This window comes from Aspergillus mulundensis (assembly GCF_003369625.1).
Source record: "Aspergillus mulundensis strain DSM 5745 chromosome Unknown scaffold_8, whole genome shotgun sequence".
Taxonomy (NCBI): domain Eukaryota; kingdom Fungi; phylum Ascomycota; class Eurotiomycetes; order Eurotiales; family Aspergillaceae; genus Aspergillus; species Aspergillus mulundensis.
Window position 1 is genome coordinate 1,565,338 of NW_020797896.1, and position 21,285 is coordinate 1,586,622.

The window sequence follows — 21,285 nt, forward strand, 5'->3', positions numbered from 1 at the left end:
ATAACAAAGAAACATGCGGCTGGATCCCTGTCAGTCAGGGCACGTGCACGGTCCAGAGGGTTCCTGATTAAGGAACCAGTGAATGCAGCGAGCAGATGAAGATCGGGAGCCAATAAGAGGCAGTGCCTGCTTATCAAGATCTGCACGTCAGAGTCATCGCTATGGGGCAGGTTGGTGCTCGCTCCACTACCTACGGTCAGATGCCCTGGCCAAGTTTTTGAACGCTACTCGATTCTGGAGAGGGGTAATTGTTCAGAAATTAGAATATCTTCGAGTTTCGCGAGATGTCTATCTACTAAGAGTCCTCAGACTCCAGGGGCTTCCCATTGATCGCACGATGCTCAGGTCAAGTTTTCGAACGCCATTCAATTAGGGTTCTGGATAGAAGTAATTGTACAGAATGTAGAGTAGCTTCGACTAGCTAGATATCGATCTACTCAGAGTCCTCAGACTGCAAGGTCCTCCCATTAATCGCAAGAAGCTCAACATTGCTAGAATCAAGATGTCAGTCGGTCCGCTCGCCAGCGCGCGAGCAAGAGAAACTCACAACACAAGCGTCGCGTTCCCAGGAATAAACGGCGGCGCCCCTCTGCCAGGATTAAATTAGAGCTGGACCTTATGCAGGCGACAGTGTTTTCAGACTTACTTCTCGCCGTAGCCGTAGTGTCTGATGGGATTCAGTCGTGAGTGGATGTCAACAGAATCAGGGAAAAGCGAACACTCACGGGCCAAATGTGAGCAGCGATTTCTCGCCCAAGCTCATCCCTAGGATTCCCACTTCCCAGCCTATGTTGCAGTTAGTTCAGAAGTTCAATTGATCGAGGGAAGAGCGCGAACCTTTGATCACTGTGCCCATTCCGAGCTGGAAGGTAAACGGTCGGCCGCGCTTGATGCTGCTGTCGAAGCTACTCAATTTTACTACAGATCAGTCGCAGCGCTTTGCTTAAACGATAGATATAGCCAGATAGAGCCAATAGTATCCTAAAATCAAGTTGTAGCAGCATACCGTCGTCCCCTCCCCCATGATCTGGCCGGGTCATACAGGTAGCCATGGTAGTGGACAGTGACCATATCCCCCGGCTTGGGGTAGTCCAGAGCATTCCCAGGCCGGATAATCTCTTTGATAAAGTCAATGAGCCCCATTTGTGGCAGTTCAAAGTGGTCGTCTCGAGATCAAAGGATTGAAGTTGACTGAATGCATTTTGTGCCTAAGGCTTCACTCTGAAAAACTCGCTCACCGCCCGCGCCTCCAGCGATTCTGCCGCCTGCCCAGGCCTCAGTCAGGGCTGTCTTTCATCGCTTGTCTCGTTGGACAATGCTCGATTCTTAGTGCGACCATACCTTGTGTGAGTCTTTGTTCCTGAAATATACTGCGACAGGTCTTGGACTCATTGTTGTCCATTTGTTTAGATGCTTGCGCTGCCGCAGAATCAACCCCGCGATGTAAACAGATGATGTGACCGAACCGAGCCCTCAGGCGCGAATGACTGCAACCAGTTTGATCCCTTCCACGTATCGGGACGTCGAAATTTGCGATCTACCAAGAGGTATTGGACGAGCATTACTCCACTGACAAAGATGAGATGCCCGATACTTGCTGCCAGTCGAGCCGAACGAGCACTGAGCGCGCCTGTGTTTTGGCGGCGAAGGCAGTACCAGTATCGAAGGAAAAACCTTCAACCAATTGGTCATTGTTGCTTCTTTACGCATCTCGAGCAAGGTCAGGCGTTCTATGGCTACGGGGTATTCGGTTTACCGTCTAATTTCTGCTCTTTCTGTTTTATCGCCGGGAAACTGACGGTAACCGGACCTGCGGGCCCCCCGCGGGGAAGGAGCTCTTCATCCGCGGTGTGCTACTTGACTGTCATGCCCCGGGCCTTTTATACAAGGCCTCTGTTGGACTATAGGTACCAGTTGTCCGTGGTCAGGACGTCGACTTCACTTTTGGGTCCGAATCCAAGCGAGATTAGAGTCCGGACTGGGTGCGCGACCTCGCCGGCGAGAACTCTTCTCTTAATCTCGATAAAGAGATCGTGAGATGTGTGCAAACTCCACCGGGTTACTGTCCTGGCAAATTGCTGAATCGACGACGAAATGAAATGGCCTGTTTGGGGTGTGTTATCAGAAGGAGACGGGGAGGAGAACGCCCCAGGCGCAGGTGGGCTTGAGCACTGCACACTTGGACGGCAAAGGGAGTTCCTCCTTTTACCGCGTTGTAACCTTCGCCAATTGACAAGTCCGGCAGTTGCGATCGGCCGCGGTGAGACGGACCAAGCAAAGGAGGGATTCGGCGGCTACCCTCCACAACGGCGAAGCGCGCTCTTCTCGGATATCTAGCAAACCCTTGCTTGACCCGGTCATTATGGTGGTCAAAGGCTTAGCACTCCGGGGGTGTAATAAAGTGGGGCATTTCCTCGAAGACCGGATGTACATAGACATGTAGCACAGGATACCACTTGATCAGGAGAAGCAACGCTTCATTCATTGGCGTCCTATGTTGGACGCAGTGTCGACTCTACGGGACCCATAGAAAGTTCCTCAGCTGGGTTCCGTAATGATGAAATGGCCCGCGGAAAATAGCCATGTACAATTACAATCCTGAATAGAGTGCTGAAGGGCCCGCTCTTGTATACAACACCAAGCTGCCAAGGTTGAACCCAGCGCAACGCCACGAGACGCAAACAGACACCGGAAGTCTACTTGACACCTTGATGAGTATCAGCCTGAGCCCCTTCAGCACAATCACCTCACGCTCTTCGCACTCTTTGCCTTTTATAGTTGATTTTCTTCATGATCGCCTGTAGAAGGGCTTCGCCCATGTCCTGGCACGCGGGCTGATTGTTTGCAAAGCCAAGGTGAGTGACTTAGTTTTGTATTTTCGGTTCGTCTTATTTGTGTATTGAATATGCTCGCGCCGGGGAATGTGAAGGATAAGGAAAGGATTCGTAAGGCGACCGGGATATTGGCGACGGAATGGGTTCGGGTGTTGTTGCTGGATGTTGTGCATGAGGAGAGATACGCGATGTTTTTGTGTGATCCGGGCTATTCATGATAGATAGATAGTGCTGTTTCTCACAGAAGACTGAATTTTGTATGCCCAGAAAGAAAACTAAATCAGATCAGCACCAGAGCGCAATGGTCAACTCATCAAAAGCGTAAATAGCCTCGTGCTCCGATCCGTGGACATCGTCGTCATTAGAGCGCGTTCTGGGAATCTGTTTTCTCGGACTCGTTTCAATATCTGGGCTTGGAACGCGGCATTTCATAGTAAGGCACTTGAGAATGTATACTGATGATGGTTATCATGATCTGGTCGATGAGAAGAGTGCGGAGGGAGCGGCGGAGCACAGATTACTCTACGGTAAGTCAAGGGTCTCTCCCGTACAGCAGTAAATGCTAAAAACACGTAATCGGCACAAACTTGGAGGATATTATTATTCCTCCATGTCTTTGTGGCTAAGAGTCGCCAACACTAAATAACTCCTTTCGCTGGGGTGGACGATATATATTCTGCTGTGCACCCGCTTCTATCCTTCCAACTTTCCCCCATCTTCCCGACTTTTGCACATCGCTAACAACTGTTACAGGCGAAAGTATCTCAAAGCAGCTCCCTACAAGAGCGAGGCATCGAATGTCATTGGTATTAAGATAGGTTGTCTCTTCAGCGATCTCCACGGCCAAAGGAGTTCCATCGCGACACCGCAATGGTCCCCTGCTCGAGTCACAGCACCGAACAAAATGTTTCTGATATAACCTGGGGATAAAATGGAGCCAGAAAGATGAGACTTCGATGGGAAACGGAACGAGGGCTCTCTCCTAGGTTTCGAGGGCCTCCTAGACGAGGGAGGACGGGACCTGCATGGCTGCCTTCCCTGCCTGTCGTTCAGCTTGATTGATTCTATTATTTCCAGCATCCGAGTGCCGCAAGTACCTGTTGGCGAAGAAATTGGAGTCCGCAGCGAGTGTGGGAAGACCAACGCGTCTCGCTGGCCACTAACCTTCTATGCCATTAGCTACGGAGGAGGTCTCAAGGAAGGAACGAAGATCTTGCCATCCCCGTGCTTTTTGACTGGACCCAGTACGCAGCTAACGACTGGTCCTGCTTAATGATATTCCTGCAAGAAGCGTACAGTAATTTCCGTCTGAGTTTGCCAAAGACCGAGCGGCTAGCCCTCAGTTGCTGAACAACCCTCAAAGACAACAAGAGTCTTCCCCTTTGCACCTTCCGAGCTCCCGAATTGACCTTTCTTCTCCATGGACAATCCCCTGGAAAGCATGTTGTGAAACCTGCTCACCTACCTTGCCATCGCGAAAGACAACAGCAAGCCACGAGTCCGCAACGGCGCCGATGTCTCGCTTCCACTGCGGTCAGCTATCTTAGGAATCACATCTCGCTACGCCCTCGCGACTGATGGGTGCAATGAAGGTGCGATGGTGATAGACCGGGCTCTGGGCTCATTCCAGCTAGGACGTCGGGATCTTTCCTCGGCTCGATTAGATTCCAGCCTTAAGACGAAGGCCAGCCCTAGAAATGTGTTCGAGTCGCTGCCGCAAGCACCTTCTTGACTTGTTCGAATCACGAGGGTCTGCTTCTTGAACTACCCGATCTGTATAGGATCCCATCTGGTCCTGCTCGACTCGGTCACTCCCGCTATCTCTACTTCCAGACGACAAGCACAGATTGAAAATTGTGATTAGGCGGCTCGAGGACTGTATGTTAGTGACAGGTATCATGTCAGCGCGCACAAGGATCACGCTGCAGGCGAAAGATACCCACCTAGGTAGGGGTTCCACGGAACCGGACGAGGAACAGAAGAAGTAAACTTGACAATGAGAGATGTTATGATCGTCGCTATCCCGCGTTTGAAGGTTGGGGCTGCAGCTGATCAGCGGGATCTGCACGGGAAAGAATGCTCCTTATGCATAGGCAGATGCTCGTCGATAGTTCGTCTCAACAGTACCCTAGCCCTAGGAAGTTATGGAGTCAAGAAGCCAAAAGCACTACTGCAGTCAAAGTCAAAGTCAAAGTCATAATTCATATCCAAATACTATACAAGAAAAGAAACGAAGCCAAGTCAAGCCACCTGGGCTGCAACTGTCACCCCCAATCAACCCGCGGACAACTCCCCAGCATCTTCGCAGCCTTGTCAATCCTCTCCGTCAACCACCCACTCTCCGCGCCCGGAGCGTGCCCTCCAACCCTGGCATCCCGTCCAAAAAGACACGTCCCATCGGCCCTCCTTACAAACTGCAAGCAGTACCTATCCGCCGCACACAGATCCCGACAGTCCTGCACAGACAGCGTAACACCTTTATCCTCAGACGCCCCATTATCCCAGTCCCGCCGCACGCCATCCCCATCCTCGTCGCTGACCATCGCCGGCCGCGCAAGATTAAGGAAGATATCGCGCCACGTAATCGGCTCGTCCGCCCGGCCTCTCTGGCCCACAATCCCCCGCTCAACCCGCACAAGCTCCCGTATCTCCCCCGGCTCAAGATGATGGAAGCTCACAGCGGGGAAACACCACATGCGCCGCCCGTAGTTCATCCCGAAGAACTCGATCTCCTTGGGCGGCGCAAGTTGCAGCATCGGCCAGCTCCACGTGAGTTCCACGCCGGCCTGGCCGAGCAGGATCCCCAGCACACAGTCGCCCGCCCATTCGCTCTGCGTGATGGCGTCCCAGTATCCCCTCTTATCGAGGATGATGCCATTCGCGGCCTCGATCGCCGGTCTGGACAGGATGAAGCCGCTCCCGCCGTGCGCGAACAGGATATCCCGTATCTGCATCTGGTTGCCGAGATACCACGGCCTCGAGGCATCGAGTCGGCCCAGCCACGAGAGGAGGTTCGGGAGGAGGATGTACGTGTCCGCCTCGACGAAGACATACCACTTGTTCTGCGGGCTGTGGAACTGTTTCAGGGTGTGCGAGATCATGGGCACGAATTTCCACTTGTCCAGTTTCCAGCCTGGATTGCTCTTCCCGAAGGCTGTGGACTCCTCGCGCACGCCGGAGAGATCGTGGCTCGTTAGGGCGTCGCGGCCTTGCTCCTGCACCCGCGTGTAGAGGTTGAAGTCTGGGAGCTGGTGCAGGCTTGAGGACTCGTTGTATAGCACGTCGTGGACGGGGATATCGGCGATGTTCTCGTCGTAGTCGCTCCAGACGATGTAGTTGGGGATGCAGCGCAGGGTGGTGTTGCGGTGGATGGGCAGTTTGGTGGCGGACTCGGTGACGCCGGTTTTGAGGACGAGGACGATGTTGTCGAGGCCTGGGAGGGGAGGGCAGTCGGGCGGGATTTGGCCGTTTATTGAGTAGGCGGGTGCATTGTCTTGCTCTGGTGAGGAATGGGATTGGGAGGCGTGGGGGAGGTGGAGCCGGTCGGGGGAGAAGTGCGTGTAGCTGGAGGCCAAGTACACCTGGAGGCTCACGATGGCGCCCACCAGCACGTACAGGCGGCGGTGCGCCGTTTTGGAGAGGGGGGACATTACATTGATTTACTGACAGCAAGGCAGGATATCAAATGGACAATAGAGACAAAAGATGGACAGGGGAATGAAATATTATTATACCTAGGCGCCAAAGTATCAGGATCGCCGGCGTCGTCATCATTCGCGTCATCCCACTGAGGGTCCGCCCGCTCGTCCACGGTTTCTAACACACACTGGAGGCTAAAATACACTTTGATTCTGACTCCTGACAATCACGACCATGTATCGATCCTCAAATCATCACTCATCACTCGGAACCTTGAGAAACTCAGAAAGCAGTCGCATTACTCCGCCACCAAAACCCCGCGATACCGCATCTTCCCATCCTCCAGCGTCTTCATACACTCGCCGATGCCCTTCTCGTTCATGGGAAACCGCATAACAATCGGCTTGACCCCATGGAACGCCGCAAACTGCAGCATCTCACGGTGCACCTGCCTCGCCGCCACAATGCCCCCCTGCACCCGCAACCCACGCACCAGCATCTCCTGGTTGGGAATCACAAAGTCATCGCCCGAGACCGTCAGCGGGGAAATCGTCGCGCGGTTATCAAGGACGCCCAGGAACTGGCTCCAATCGGGGAGGAACGACGTGGTGACGATCAGGTTATTCAGTTTGCGGCTCGTCTGCAGTTCTTTGACGTCCTTTGTCGCAACAAACTCCCTCGCGCCCAGCTTCATCGCCTCCTCCTTCTTGCTCTCCGTCCCGCTGAACACAATAACATAGCAGCCCATCTTCGCGGCAAACTGGATCGCCAGGTGTCCTAGCCCGCCGATCCCAACGATCCCAACGACATCGGTAGCCTTCACCTCCGCGCCAACAAGCGCATTGAACACCGTCGCCCCACCGCACATCAGCGGCGCCGCGGCCTCACTGTCCAGGCCATCAGGGAGTTTAAACAGAAACGCCTCGCGCCAGACGGCGTGGCTCGCAAACGAGCCCTGGTCCGTATCTGCCATCCCGTACATCGCGCGCTGCGGGCAGAACGTCTCGAAGCCGGAGAGACAGTGTCTGCAGCGCCCGCAGGAGTCGTGCTCGTACCCCCATCCGACGCGGTCGCCTTTCTTCAGCTCGCGCACTTCGGGCCCGACTTCCTCGACGGATCCGACGCCCTCGTGGCCGAGGACCATGTCGGCGGACTTGTAGTGCAGGTCTGTGCCGCAGACGCCCGAGTGCGAGACCTTGACCAGGACCTTGTCGCCGGTCAGCGCGGGCTTGGGGGTGCTGGACTGCACGACGCCCTTCTGCGAGCCCTTGAAGACTTTGAATGACATGTTTGTGGCTGTGTGTTGATTGTGTCTGAGTATCTTCTTGCCCTAAGGTTTGCTGCGAGGGTTTCTCTACCTATTTATCGGTGCGCTCTCGTGATGTCACGGTCCAACACTACGCAGAGTTCATCATGACCTCACCCAGTGGACCTGGACCTGGGCCGACTCAGAAGCTCAAACTCAGCACGTTGCTTCCGGCGCTTCCGGTCTGCTTAGCTGAGCCCGCAAAAAAGGTTATGGGACTCAACGGTCGAGTGATGGTCGCAATCGCAGAGGCGTGAGGTCACAATCCACGGTCGCAAGCAGGCCCTTTCGCATCCACTCCGCCACCAGGACAGGCACCATGACGTCGGGATAGAGGCGGCATTTCCAAGATATGCACCCTGCATCCACCCATAAGCTTCTTGCATCCCTGAGCGGCGACTCGGCCCATCAATGTGGGTGCAGATCAAGGGCCAGGGTGTCGGTCGCCGACCCCAGGGCTCGGTCGGGTTGCTGCCTTGTCGGTCAGGCATTACTCGCTTTCTTGACACGGCCAGGCCCAGAATCTAGACCGGACTAGTCCGATCGCTGAAGCATCGTGAGGCTTGACAGTTCGAGTGCTGCCGCGTCATGGCTGTTTCATCGCGGTGGATACCGAATCTGAGGGTGGTTTGAGATCGAGGCTGAGTTTCATCGTCGGTTCGTAGCCTCGTCCATTTGGTGTCTTTTCGCCGTATAGGGGTTGAATGATGACTATAAGTTCTAGTACCCGATGAAAGAAGGGGAAAAAAGAGAATGGATTTCGTTCCTGGTGGAAAGACTGAACGAACAATGTCAGATCAAGTAGCCCACGTTGGTGGTGCCGCTCTATATACACAGCAGAACAAGGACCTTGAGGCCGATGACCGCATCAAAGCTCATAAACAGCCAATAATCAATAAATCCCTACTGCTCGCATTGCAAGCCCAATAGTCTCTCACGCAAGCCACTGGCCACCCTCCCCGTCTCCGCCGCGTTAATACAGTGTCTCAACGAGCCATAGTGCACCCCGCGACGCGCCATCCCCGGCGCACAGAGCGCGTACTTGGCGCAGTTGGTCATGATGTTGCCGGCAGCAGGGTCGATTGCGGATTCCGCCCTCATGCTCCAGCAAGGATCAGTGTAGACCTTGGCTCCGAAAGCCTCAACCGCCTGGAGAGTCCTCGATGCGCTGGCCTCAGCGTACGCCCGCGGGCTAGTGGTGATGATCATCTCAACCGAGTCCGCTTTATGGCGACCGGCACAGATTTGCGAAAACCGACGAAACTCTTTGGCCGTAAAATTGGGGTTCCCAAGCGAGACGAGCCCGACGGTGGCGTCTGTTGCGGTCGTGAATTCGTCAAGGGCAGAAACCAGCTTGTCTGCGCCGAGTCGAACTCGCCTGAGGTCTGCCGGAGAGGACTGCGCTGCATTATCCGAATGGCCGGCAAGGTAGAACTGCGGTGCGGATGATGTTGTTGCAAAAGCTGCGCTGAACGCTTGCAGATCGGTGGTTGTCGGCGTGGTTGTCTCCAACCCAGTTATCAGAGGGATTTGGTCTGCAGCGACCTTACCGATTGCATACCCGAGCAATGGGTACAGTGCATTTGTAAGCTCGATCACCGATTCGATCCTAACGTCAATGCACAGGGAAGGATTGGGCCCTGCCGTCTCGACCACTTCAGCCACCGGCCTTCTTCCGGTGAGGGCAATGCAGATGTCAATCAGAGCCGGATACCTTTGTGTCCGACCTCGATCAAAACTGTTTCTGTACACAACTCCACCGGGCCCTCCGAACTGGGAGGTGCCGCGGAAGTCCTTCGATGCCCTGCCACCCATGGCAACGTACACGTCCACGAGGCCATCCGCCTCTAGCGCCACATTTGTGTCAACTCCCAGCTCGCGCAAGCAGCGCTGCTCATCAAAGGTCGATGACAGCGTGGTGGAGACGGCAAAATCTGCGCCCTGATCAAGAAGCGTTCTTGCGAGCAGCAGGCTTGCCGGACCGGTATAGATGCATGAGTCGATATGTGTGCGGTAAGTCGAAACAAGCTCGCGCATGCCCCGGAGACGCGCATACTGGATGAGGATGTTCATTGCATGGGCCGCGGCAATGCTATAGTCTCCATTGAGGATGCCTCTGTCCCGGTAGGAAAGCCGGACGTTGTTTCCGTTCTGAGTTTGTGTGTCAGGGTCGGATCTGTTCGGGGGCACCGCGTCCGACGGCGGGAATGGGGCGACATCAGCGACCAAACCCCTCGCAGCCGTAGCAAGATGTGTGTGGTGGGTTATGTTATTGAATTGCGACTCGTTGACTCGAAAAACGGGGATCGACCGGCCGAGGAGCGTCTGGGCTATGATCACGCCTGTCGTAACGATCTCCTCCTCGTTCAAGAAGACCAAGCCGGCGGGTGCGGCGCTGTTGATGAGTAATTCGAGGATTACCAAGCTTCCGTTAGGTGAGCCAGAGGTCGACGGCAACACCAGAATGCGATCCTTGATGTTCTCGCCATGCAGCGGGTGCTGGGTATCGGTCACCTCGCCTGTTTTCTGACACACGCCGCCCCAGAAGCTGAGGGGTTCTGTGGAGCTGAGGATCTCCCCAGTGGCTGCACCCTGAACGATGGTCTTGATGGGTGAAATAATAGGCATTTTAGTTCTATATCGTAAAGTGATGGAAGCGAGCGTAAAGTGATGGAAGCGAGCGTAAAGTTATGGAAGCAAGCGTAAAGTTATGGAAGTGGGTGAGAAGAATCAAGTCAAGGGCTACATTTTTCTCTCGGGCCTGGGGAGGTCTTCAATGATGGAAGGAGCGATGCGGTGCCAGGGCAGGTGCACACGGAGCCAGCACCGGTCGGCTGGGATGTCAAAATATCCTTCAGTGTACTCCTTGTTCGAGAAACTTCTGAAGCACGCTCAGTCCAAAAACGAGCATGACAAACGGCCCGGTACGTATCTCCGCGATTTATCAGCAAACATGACCACGGGCTCGGTAGGTCCTGCCGGCGAACCTTCGAGTGATGGAAGCAAATGAGTGTCCCATATTGGTGAAGGAATGGTTGACGTGGCCAATGGAAGATAAAGTTGGGAGATATTCCAAATGTGTATGAGACGACCTAGGCATCAAAAACCCGTCTCGGTAGATGAGAGCAGGGAGTGGATGGCGGAAGGAGTGGAAGGACCGGCTCAGTCACGGCATATTATGAATAGGTGGAATGTATGTTTTATGAAGATAACGTTTACTGTCTTTCTTTGAGTGATATCTTGAATCAATGAGTCTGTTCTATCCGAGCGCCAATATCCCCGACGACCCGACCTTGACTTTAACATCCAACCGCGACACCCAAACAACATCTGAATGGGCAGTATACCACTACAGCAGGCTTTCCTGTAGCCTCTTCAAGGACCGTCCATACCCGCGGCTCTCTTTACTGCCAACCTTTTCTCTTGCCTCCTTGGACAACCGTTGCACCTCCTCCCCATCATACCCAAGCCACCATGCCTCACTCAATATCTTACCATCGAGGACCCTGAACGTACGGTTGGGCGTCGAGTCCAATAGCGCAAGGTCACCGATTCCCTTACGGACTCCAATCGCCGCGAATTCAGCCCGGTTGTCTCGAATTCGATCGTCACTTTGAGCCCCACGGCTTCAAGGGAACAAGCGACAAGCCGGGAGATCTTCTCTGCGTGTTCGACATATCCAGTGGTGTCCAAAGGGTAAGCAACGCATTGAGGTCGAGGTCCTGGGGGGCTTCTGGGCTGATGATGGGTCATATGGGAGTCTCCCACTCCAGACGTACCTGTTTGAAACTGAGGTGGAATGGGCTGGTGATTGTTGCGGAGGGAAGTGCAAAGGGTTGATATACTCTCTTCGCAGATTTGGCCGCCCTCTCAGTGAGCCCCGGCGTCGCAAGGCCTCCTATCTGCAATCGGGGTAGGGGTTCAAACACGACCGTCCAGCTTCAGCGCGGCTACGCTGTGCTCGTCTGTCACTTTGGTGGGGTGGCAGAGTCGAAGATTCTCTAGGGCCATGCGGAGTATTTGTGGCGCAGTGATCTTGTTCTTCAAGCGGTGAAGAAGTTTTTTATGCAGGTGGTTGCTTACAGGAAGTCATCAATGTTCATACATCGCCCTGTTTCAAATTGATCGTTTTGGGAAACGCAATCGATTGGCCGTCGTCGTTGATATGCCCACACCATCGACCAACATGTTAATGCAGGAATGTTGCCTTTATAGCTGGAATGACGCCGGAGTCAGGCACGCTGCTACTCAATTGGCCAGCAGTCGCAATACCGGAGGCTTTCGGCTCAACCTTATGTTGGAGTACGCCAGTCAGGGTTGCCTGGCGGATATGGTGTGATAGCAGGGCAGAAATCATGAATCAATGCTGAGCACTGTTTGGGTTGGAGGTTCCTGTCGAAAAGCAGCACGCCCAGAGGAAAGGTCCGTTAACAGGCGTCCACAGCTTCATGAAGGTCGGAGTACGGTTTGCTTGCCAGTTTATTGGTATAGACGGAAAAAACAGACCCAAGGCGGCCAGCGTGTTGAAGTCTCTCCAAAATATCAGCACAATCAAAGTGGGGAGCGTAAATGCTGTTGCGGAACGAGAATTACGATTGACGATGCGGAATTGCAGGTATTTGGAGATAGCATTCGTCCACACCGTGGACCTAGGCATTGATGTGAACTGAGATCTGACATAACGCATGCCGCTCAATGTCAATGGCATCTAATAATCATCTTTGGGCCAGAACGTCACAACAAAACTTTCCCTCAAGGCCAGGTTTACAATTCTGGGGACTTATAACAAGAAAGAAGCAGTTAGTGCGCAGTAAATGCGCTCTTCCTTCGAGGTTCGCGCACAACTCAACCCCCGGTCCCTCAGCAACAGGAGCTCAATATCGACTTGCCTAGGTCCTTTCGGCTGCCTCCTTCCCAAAAACAAACTCCCTCAACTTCTCCCGATCAAGAATCTCCGCCTCAACAAGACGCCCCGTCTCCTTGACGCACCCATCAACCCTCTCAAAGCGAACCAGAGTCGGAATATTGTTGACATTCCACTTCGTCCGGAAGACGTTGGTCGGTTCTTTCCATCTGCATCTACGATCAGTGCACTTTCCTTCCTGGGATAAAGAGTTAGGAGAGTAGGTACATACTCAGGCTTCTGCCCGACGTGCACAAACCCCACGGTCGGGGCGCTAGACGGAACGAACACTTCAAGCAGATGGGGGATTGCGGCGACGACGTCGGGACACCAGGGCTTTTGTGTCGCTGGGTCCACGGACGCGTGGAAGGAGAGGAAGAAGCGAACTCCGTTTGGGGAGAGGTGCACCTGCAGGCCGTCCGTCGTTGCGGGGAGGGTGTAGGCGCTTAGGACTGGCATGTTGTATTGGCTTTTGCTTTTGTTCGGGAATTATGGCAGGAGACAGGAGGTGAGGGGCTTTCAGGAACTTCGGTATGGTAGGCTTGGGAAAAGAGCTGGTTAGGGCGTTGGTGCAGTTGTAGAGTTGTGGTGGGGAACAGAAGCAAAAGTTGGAGAAAAACATTGGGAGAAAGGCGTGATCACATGACACCATTGCTGGCTGAAATGGCGATAATTGTACGACAAGTCAGGAGTGAGAACGATGCATGCTCATCCTAACAGGTGTCTATATTCCGGCGACTCAGTCTATGGAAACTGTTATTTTGTTAATGGCAAGTTCTGCGTCACTCGGGCACGAGTAGCCCTTTCTGACGGCACCACCAACCACGAACCGGGCTACATCCCTCTCCTTGTTGACTAAGGAAAAGATCAGGGGGCGAGAGGCAAAAGCCACCGATTCATTTTCCTGCATTGGAGGTTGTGAGGGACAATCGGGTTTTGCTGTCGAAAGGCTGAGTGGAAGTGGGAAGACACCGCTCGCGAGAGATCTTTAGGTTGTTTCCGGTTTGGACACGGCGAGGAGAGGGAGCAAGAGGTAGGCCATCTTGTTCGAAAAGAGAAGGGCCACGTGAAGAAAAGAGGAACTGAGACGCTTTACGGTATTTGATCTCTTCGCCGCGAAGATCGCGTTTGGTTAGTGACACTCTTCGAGACGTTATCGAAGGGACGAAGCCAGGAATGAAAGTTCGACGAAATGAAAAAAAAGAAAAGAAAAGAAAAGAAAAGAAAAGAAACCTTGCTTGGACCATTCTCGACACATTCCACAATGCAGGTGAGTGTCCACGTCTGCTTGGGTTGCTCATTCATCAATCCCAATGGCTTCCGTGGCCGCGTCTCCTTCCTTTGGCCGACACCGTGATATCGCGGACCTGGACGCTCCCTCCTGTTATTACCTGCCATAAAATTACACCGCTTGTACGATCTCTGCAGAATAAACCAGCGTCTAGGGTTCTAGAGGGCAAAGAACCGAAGAACGTCGCGATCGGAACAGCAACGGCAGACCATGCTATGTTTGCGTTGGCACTTCAGGAAAGTGCCCCAGCCTCAGGTGCTATAGTCCTCGGTGTACTCTGGATCTTAGCGATGATCACATCGGGAGGTCGAACAAGCCTTCCCGTTCCTATTCCCAGGTTCCACGACCTTTACACTGACCCTGTTGGAAATGTAAATCTACGGAGCAAGATAATGACTCACCACCATCCATCTCGGCCAGCGCGTTCCGTCCGCGTGTAGTTTATTCTCGACGGGCAGAGAAGGTATATGCTACAGTACGGCTGTTCCTCGTTGGACTTTATCCCAAGTGAGTTTGGAATGCCAGAGGAAAGTCTCCTAGCATTTGTTCTCCCATTTATGCCGACCAGAGCTGGAACTTGTAAACAGAACATGCCAACGCCCGGACCTTTGCGAGTTATTTACCTGAATTGGCTGTGAATAACAATTTTAATAATCTAAATATTACGTTTCCTGAGAAAATAGTATATTGGATGCTAATCCTTTTATTTTCTAGGCAGAACAGTGGACGACCCTGTGCAGCAGAAGTCCCAAAGCCCTAACTCCATGCACAAACGACAAACGACAAACAAAACACCCCAAACCAAACGAGACACAAACAAAAGAGATCATTTACTTCTCCCCCTCCTCAACATCCATCCCCTCCATCTCAAAAATGGGCACATTCCCCTCAACATCCAAATTCCTCGTCCACGTCGGCCCAAACTCCGGACTGGGCTTGAAATCCGGATCATGCGCCAACTCGGCCGGGGGCTCCCCAATCATCCTCTCAAAGTCCAAAATCTGCCACGGATCAATGATCTGCGCCGCCACCAACTTCCGCAAGAAATGAATGAGGAAGAACTCCGGCGGCTGCGCCGGCGTGCTCCGGAACGCATGCTGGAACAGCCGCATCTTGTGCTCGGGCATCATCCCCACAGGCAGCTTGCGGTGGAAGAACGGCTCGTCGTGCATCCGCGGCGCGTGCACAACCCGCCGGTAGTAGTTTGTCTCCTCGAACCCAGCCCCCAGCACGTGGTACCACGTGCAGTCGCCGCGCGGGTCCGCGAGGTGCGGCGGCGCCCGCAGAACTACCGTGAAGTGCCGGTTCGTCTCCTTCGACTCGTTCGCGATCCCAACCCAGATCTGGTAGTTTGTGGGGTGGCCGGCGGTGCTGGGGCGTGTTGCGGCCGCGCCGGTGCGCCGCGGCGCGTTTCGCGGGCGGATGCCTGACGGGCCCGCCTGGCCTGCATACCCGGCGCGTGTGTAGGGTGTCTGGCCATGGCTGTGGCTGCCGGCGGTGCTCTCGGTGATGGCGGAGCTTGTGGTTTCCCAGCTCCCTGCGTTGGTGGGGGGTGCGGGGGCGCGTGCGCCAGCGCGCTGCTTGCCCTCTCCTCTCCGCCAGCCCGGGGGCATGGCGGATTCGGAGCCGTCGCCGTTGACGATGACGCCGTTGGCGCGGAGGGCTTCGTCGAGGGCTTCTTCGTCGGCGCCGTCGGCGATCTTGTGCGCTTCGTCGTACTCCCCGTCTTGCTTGGGGGCGTACATGCGGGGCGAGCGCGGTGGGGTGGAGGTGTTGGGCCAGGACCGCAGGGAGTCGGAGCGGGGGGCTTTGTTGCTGCCGTCGCTGGTGTGGCCGTCGTCGAGGTGCTCGGCGGAGCGCTTGCGGGAGGGTCCGGCCATGGTGAGTGTGGTTGTGCTTGTGCTTCTTGGAATGGGTATGGGTGTGGTTGCTGTTATGGTTGCAGTTGAAGCAGTTCGTAGTATGCTCTTCGGCTGTGATGGATATGCCGTACGGAGAACGGTTGAATCTGTGGTAAGGTATTCAGGTGAGTGTATGTGCTGGAGCTTGAACTCTGGCAATGCGATGTAGTTGATTGCGTCGAAAATCGGGCATGGCTTCGAGGGTTTAAGTAGTGCATTCCGGATCCCTCGAGGATTGTGAACCAAATTCTCGAACGATACTGGCCTTTGTATGGCTTGCCGTGTCTCATTAGTACATCGAGTATCTGTTGGGGAATAAATGGCATGCCATACCTGCTCTTTGTAGACCCAGACATCCAACAAAGCCCGCGCAAACCGCACCAGTCTCAGCACCATTCTTCGTTTTGAGCGCAGTCTCGTCCTCTTTGTCTTTCTCACATTGTTGATACACTGCCTCTGTAATCGAAATTGTCGTTTGTGCTATTATGGTCACAATGGCCGAGGGTTCAATGAACGAGACTGGTTTCGCTTTTGACTTCGTTTTCGCTGGTACGATGCCATTCTTGGCTCTGACGGCATTCACGCAGGTTTGGGTCAAACAGCAGTTGCAGCCATCGCGTTTCGAGCTGTCGAGGGACTCAAACGGCCAGGATAAAGGCTCGTTTGGCCTTCTGTGCCGGCGCATTAGCACCTCCGTGCAGACCCTTGTGCTCAACATGGTGTGATAGTGGCAGTTGGAAGATACGATGGATCTCGAAACATTAAAGATCTGAAGAAGCGAAGATGGTGGTGCAGAGAAACTCCCAGCGCTGGTCTGGGATACAAGCCTGGATCGTGAACATCTGGAGTTGGCACTAAGCTGCTGAATATTCACTCTTCTACCCTATTCACAGGAAGGTGACAAATATCATCACTAGTGAAGGCCCCAATTGCTCCCGATTACCCCGGACTAAAATCCGGGGTGCAGTGAAGTTGGCTCCATGGTACCCACTGCGAGACTTGCTTCATTCACCGGAAGAAAGCCAAGAGTCATCGAGACGTCCCTGGGATGGAGGATCCAAGATATGCCCGGCATGAGGACAATGGCCGGAGAACACCCGCTCGTAGACTAAGCCAAATGAGTATGCCCATCCATTCACCGACGCCGAAGGTAGGTCTAGGGTTTGTGCTTTGATAGGCGTCGACGGACCACATCCCATACTGAATGTCGCCCCTGGTAGGTACTCAGTGGATGAATATGTGAGGTAGCTTGGCTACTATTCCTCCCCCATGTTGAGTACTTCTCCTGTAAGCAGAATGATTACTCTCCGCACAGGAATCATAAGAAGAGCTTTCCTAGATGAACGTAGAAGTCGCGACGGCGAAGGCGAGACTTTCTGAAGTTGAACTGTACAACAGTCAGGGGACAGTAGCGTACACCAATCATCCAGAGCCCTATCTACCCAATTGTACGAACTGCGTTACGGCTGGGACCTAGCGTTAGACTACTGGTGCGTTTGTTGCTGAGGCCACGGAGGTCCATTAACTCCCACCGTGACGTAGCTTGCGTGAAAGGATGCGATGGATTCCCATACCAGAATGAGAACCGGGAGGAACAAGTGACCTGAAAGCGTATCTAAGGTTGTTTTGAGCAAGTCCTGGTAGGTGCTGGAACACAGTTCCAAGGTTGCTAGATAACGGACGCACCTTTACAACTCTTAGTAATCTAGGGGTACCTTTAAATAAGGGCTCTAAATACTTTAAAAGTCTTATAAATATATATTTTTACTATTTGAATTTTATTTTTAACTTTTTTTTCCCCTTTTTATTACTCCCCATGGCGTAATAATTAAAATAAAGGCATGTATTTTTAATTAGTTTATAAGCTTTAATTTAGCTAATTTTATTTAATTATAAAATTCCCTATTTTTCTTTAATTTTTATATTATAAAAAAATAAAAAAAAGGGCCCTAGCAAGCCTATTTTTTTTATTATTATTATTAAAAATAATAATATATTAACTTTTTAGCCTGGCCTAGCTATAAAAACCCTTTATAATTAATTTAATAAATAAAAATATTAAGTATATATTAAGTATAAAGTTTTTATAAGCTTTATAATTATTATTAATAGCTTTATAATTAAGTAAAAAATTTAAAATTAAAAAGCCCTTACTTATAATATTTATAATAAGTTTATATACTTTATTTTTTTAAAGGGTTATGCTAATATTAATAATATTAATTATATTTATATATATATATATAATTAACTTATTATTATAATAACCTTTAGTAAAATTATTACTTAAAAAAAATAAGTTTAACCCTTAAAAATTTAAGCGCTTAACCTACCCCTTTTAAAGTAAGTTTTTTTACTTTAACTAACATTATTTTAGGTAAGGGGGCCCTATTAAATACCTTAATAACTTAATTAGCGCGTAATAGCTTTACTATAGCCTTAATAATATAAAATAATTATAAGGTGTTAATTACCCTTTTTAATAATAAGTTAATAACATGCCCTAAAGTATATATTATTTAATAAGCCTTTATTAAATATATACTAGGCTTAATTATAATTATAACTATTTTTAAAATTAATATTACCTGCATGGGCTAAGCTATTATTTTTAATAATTTTTTATTAAAAATTTCCTAGTAATTAATAAAGTAGTTAACATAATTTATAATACCTTAGGCATTATTAATATATATATTTTTTAAAAATAATATAATTATATAATATAAAAAGTGCCTAGTATTATCCTAGTATATAATAATAATAAAATAAATAATGACTAGCCAATAGCATTGCTTATAGTAAACCTCTGGATTGTTTATATATAGCAAGTGGTAAGTTATAAGAAAACCTTAATTATCACATGCTGCGCTAGTTTTAATTAAAATAGGCATGTTTTAGGCGCCGGCCCTTTAAATATTTAATATACTTTTTAACTAAGTAATACATGGTTATATTATAAAGCTATATATATGTTTTAAATAGGAAATATTACTAAAAATAAAAATAATAAAACTTTTATATTTTTAATTTATTAATTAAAGGGCTTTTTTAAGGCTTATTATATTTTAAAAGGTAGTAAACTTAGTTACTTTTAATAGTTTAGTTATTTTATTTATAGGGTTTTTTTTTAGGCACGTGGTGGAACTCCACAAGGTATTATTTATAAATATTTTATATAAAAAAGTATTTATTAGCTAACTAGCGTGTAATAACTAAAATTTTTTAACTAATAGTATTAGTAATAGCGCTAGTATTATTAAAATATATTATAATTAGCTTGCTATTTTATACCTTAAGCGTTTTAATAAGCTTTTTTATAAATAAGGCTATTTTAATAGCCTTATTAAATACTAAAAATTTTATTATAGTAAATAAAGGCGCTATAACTACTTATTTTTTTAAATTTTATATAATAAAAAACTTATAAAGGTATATAATAAAGCCCTTAATTAACTTTTTATTAAAATAATTTTAATAAAACACGTTGGAATAAATAATTATTTTTTTTATATAGGTTTTAGTAAGTACTAAATTACTTTAGTTAACTATAATATAGTAAATCACGTGCTTAGTAGCTGCCATGTTATTAATAATTAAAGATTTTTATTAATATTATAAAAATTAAACTAGGTATGCAAGGTTAACACGGGTCTTTTTAAGCTAGCTAAAAAATTTAATTAATTAGGTAAAGGCATAAGTACTAAAGGCGTTAAAAACTAAAGGTATATTAGGATTTATAATATTTAATTAGTTAACTTTTTATATAGTTTTAATATACCTTTTTATTATTAGTGTTTTTACCGGCCTAGCCTTAGTAAGGCTAAAATATTAAGCTATTTATTTTATATATATAGCTTAAAAAAAATAGATTATCCTGTTTTTATAGTTATGGAATATTATTAATTTAAGAAATTTAATTAGCTTATTACTAACTTTAAGTTTATAAATTTTTTATAAAAGGCTAATAATAGTATTTATATTAGCCTTTATTTTACTAGTAATAATATTATTATTTATATAAGTAATAATTAGCGCGTAGGGTAACTTTTAAATATATATATAAAATTTTTTAGTAAGCAGCTTAAAGCCCTTGGCGTGTAATAATTAGTTAAATTCCTGGTTTTATAAATATATAAAATTATAAAGGCTAAATAAGGCTTTTTATACCTTATATATAAGGTTATTACTAATCCCGTGGCCGCGTGGCTATTATATATAAACCTTTTAATTAGCTATTTTTATATTAAGGTAGGTATTAATAATATTAAATTAGCACTAGCTAAGCCTTTGGATAGCTATAGCTATTAATATATATTTAATTATTATATTAGCTATAACTAAATAAAAGCTTTTATTATAATTTAATTTAATAACTTAATGGTTACCACACGCGATAATCCAAGCCTTAAATAATAAAATAAAGCTATTTTTATTACTTTTAAGTATAAATACCTACTTACTAAAAATAATCTTAGCCCTTTTTAGTTATTTAACAAGCTTTTATGTGTTTATAGTAACTACCATGCTAATATAAATTAATATAGCTTTTTTTTATTAGTTAAAAAACTTAAATTACCACGCTTTTTTATAAAATCTTAGCACTTTAATATTATTAATATATAATTTAGCTTTAGCTAATATTTAAAACCTTCTAGTAAGTAAATACTAAACTATTTTATTAAGTATTTTAATAACTCTAGTATTAACACGCTTAGTTACTTTAGTTAATAGGCCATAGTTAATACAGGGTTTAGGGTATTTAATTAATAAAATAACTATTATATTAGAAATATTAGTATTTATATTTATTTTATATAAGGTGGTCTTTATTATTAAAACCTTTGGTTAGTTAGGAAATTAGCCTGGTATTTTATAGTTTAATATTTTTAAATCTTAATTAATTAGTGTATTTAATACTATATTAGTATTTATATTAAATACATGTGGTTTAAAATGGTTTGCTTTAAAAATTTATTTATATATATTTTAAATATTATTTAGCGTTAATTTTAGTAAATTAAGGTTATTTTAAAGCTTTTAAGGGCGTGGAGCAGGTGGGGCTTAGGTTATTAATAAAAATAATATAATTTATATTTAAAATTAATTAATAAGATTTATTAATAATGGTATATAAGCCGGTGTTATTATGGTATTAATATTTCTTATTAAAAATTAAGGTGGCGTTGCTGGATTAAGGTTATTATAATAATTTAATAAGGTTAGGCTTGGCATGCTAGTGCTATTACCCTTGCTATTAATTAGTTATTTTAATAAAATTCTTATATTTCTAGCATGTAAGCGCTATATTAGTGCTAGGATAAAGTTAACCTGGTATTTTAGTATTAATAAGGTAAGTAACTTTAGTTTAATATTATTATATAATACTAAAGTTAGTTAGTGCCGCGAAG

The 21,285-nt window shown here is 48.0% G+C and overlaps 6 protein-coding genes across 6 annotated transcripts; all 6 read right to left on the minus strand.

The window, feature by feature from the left end:
• Positions 1–433: 433 nt before the first annotated feature.
• DSM5745_07874 (FKBP-type peptidyl-prolyl cis-trans isomerase) lies at positions 434–1,143 on the minus strand (the record flags this gene model as incomplete). Its single annotated transcript, XM_026749890.1, has 6 exons — positions 434–491; positions 548–589; positions 647–667; positions 726–786; positions 838–905; positions 1,007–1,143. The coding sequence occupies 6 exons, from the start codon at positions 1,141–1,143 to the stop codon at positions 434–436; spliced, it is 387 nt and encodes a 128-aa protein (XP_026601922.1).
• Positions 1,144–5,098: 3,955 nt separating this feature from the next.
• On the minus strand, positions 5,099–6,484 carry DSM5745_07875 (uncharacterized protein; the record flags this gene model as incomplete). Its single annotated transcript, XM_026749891.1, has 1 exon — positions 5,099–6,484. One exon carries the CDS (start codon positions 6,482–6,484, stop codon positions 5,099–5,101), a length of 1,386 nt encoding a protein of 461 aa, XP_026601923.1.
• Positions 6,485–6,771: 287 nt separating this feature from the next.
• DSM5745_07876 (NAD(P)-dependent alcohol dehydrogenase) lies at positions 6,772–7,761 on the minus strand (the record flags this gene model as incomplete). The annotated part of the gene is made up of 1 exon (XM_026749892.1): positions 6,772–7,761. One exon carries the CDS (start codon positions 7,759–7,761, stop codon positions 6,772–6,774), a length of 990 nt encoding a protein of 329 aa, XP_026601924.1.
• Positions 7,762–8,682: 921 nt separating this feature from the next.
• DSM5745_07877 (uncharacterized protein) lies at positions 8,683–10,407 on the minus strand (the record flags this gene model as incomplete). Its single annotated transcript, XM_026749893.1, has 1 exon — positions 8,683–10,407. One exon carries the CDS (start codon positions 10,405–10,407, stop codon positions 8,683–8,685), a length of 1,725 nt encoding a protein of 574 aa, XP_026601925.1.
• Positions 10,408–12,668: 2,261 nt separating this feature from the next.
• DSM5745_07878 (uncharacterized protein) lies at positions 12,669–13,141 on the minus strand (the record flags this gene model as incomplete). The annotated part of the gene is made up of 2 exons (XM_026749894.1): positions 12,669–12,852; positions 12,915–13,141. 2 exons carry the CDS (start codon positions 13,139–13,141, stop codon positions 12,669–12,671), a joined length of 411 nt encoding a protein of 136 aa, XP_026601926.1.
• A 1,662-nt stretch (positions 13,142–14,803) lies between these two features.
• On the minus strand, positions 14,804–16,592 carry DSM5745_07879 (uncharacterized protein; the record flags this gene model as incomplete). The annotated part of the gene is made up of 2 exons (XM_026749895.1): positions 14,804–16,149; positions 16,208–16,592. The coding sequence occupies 2 exons, from the start codon at positions 16,590–16,592 to the stop codon at positions 14,804–14,806; spliced, it is 1,731 nt and encodes a 576-aa protein (XP_026601927.1).
• Between the last annotated feature and the right edge of the window lie 4,693 nt (positions 16,593–21,285).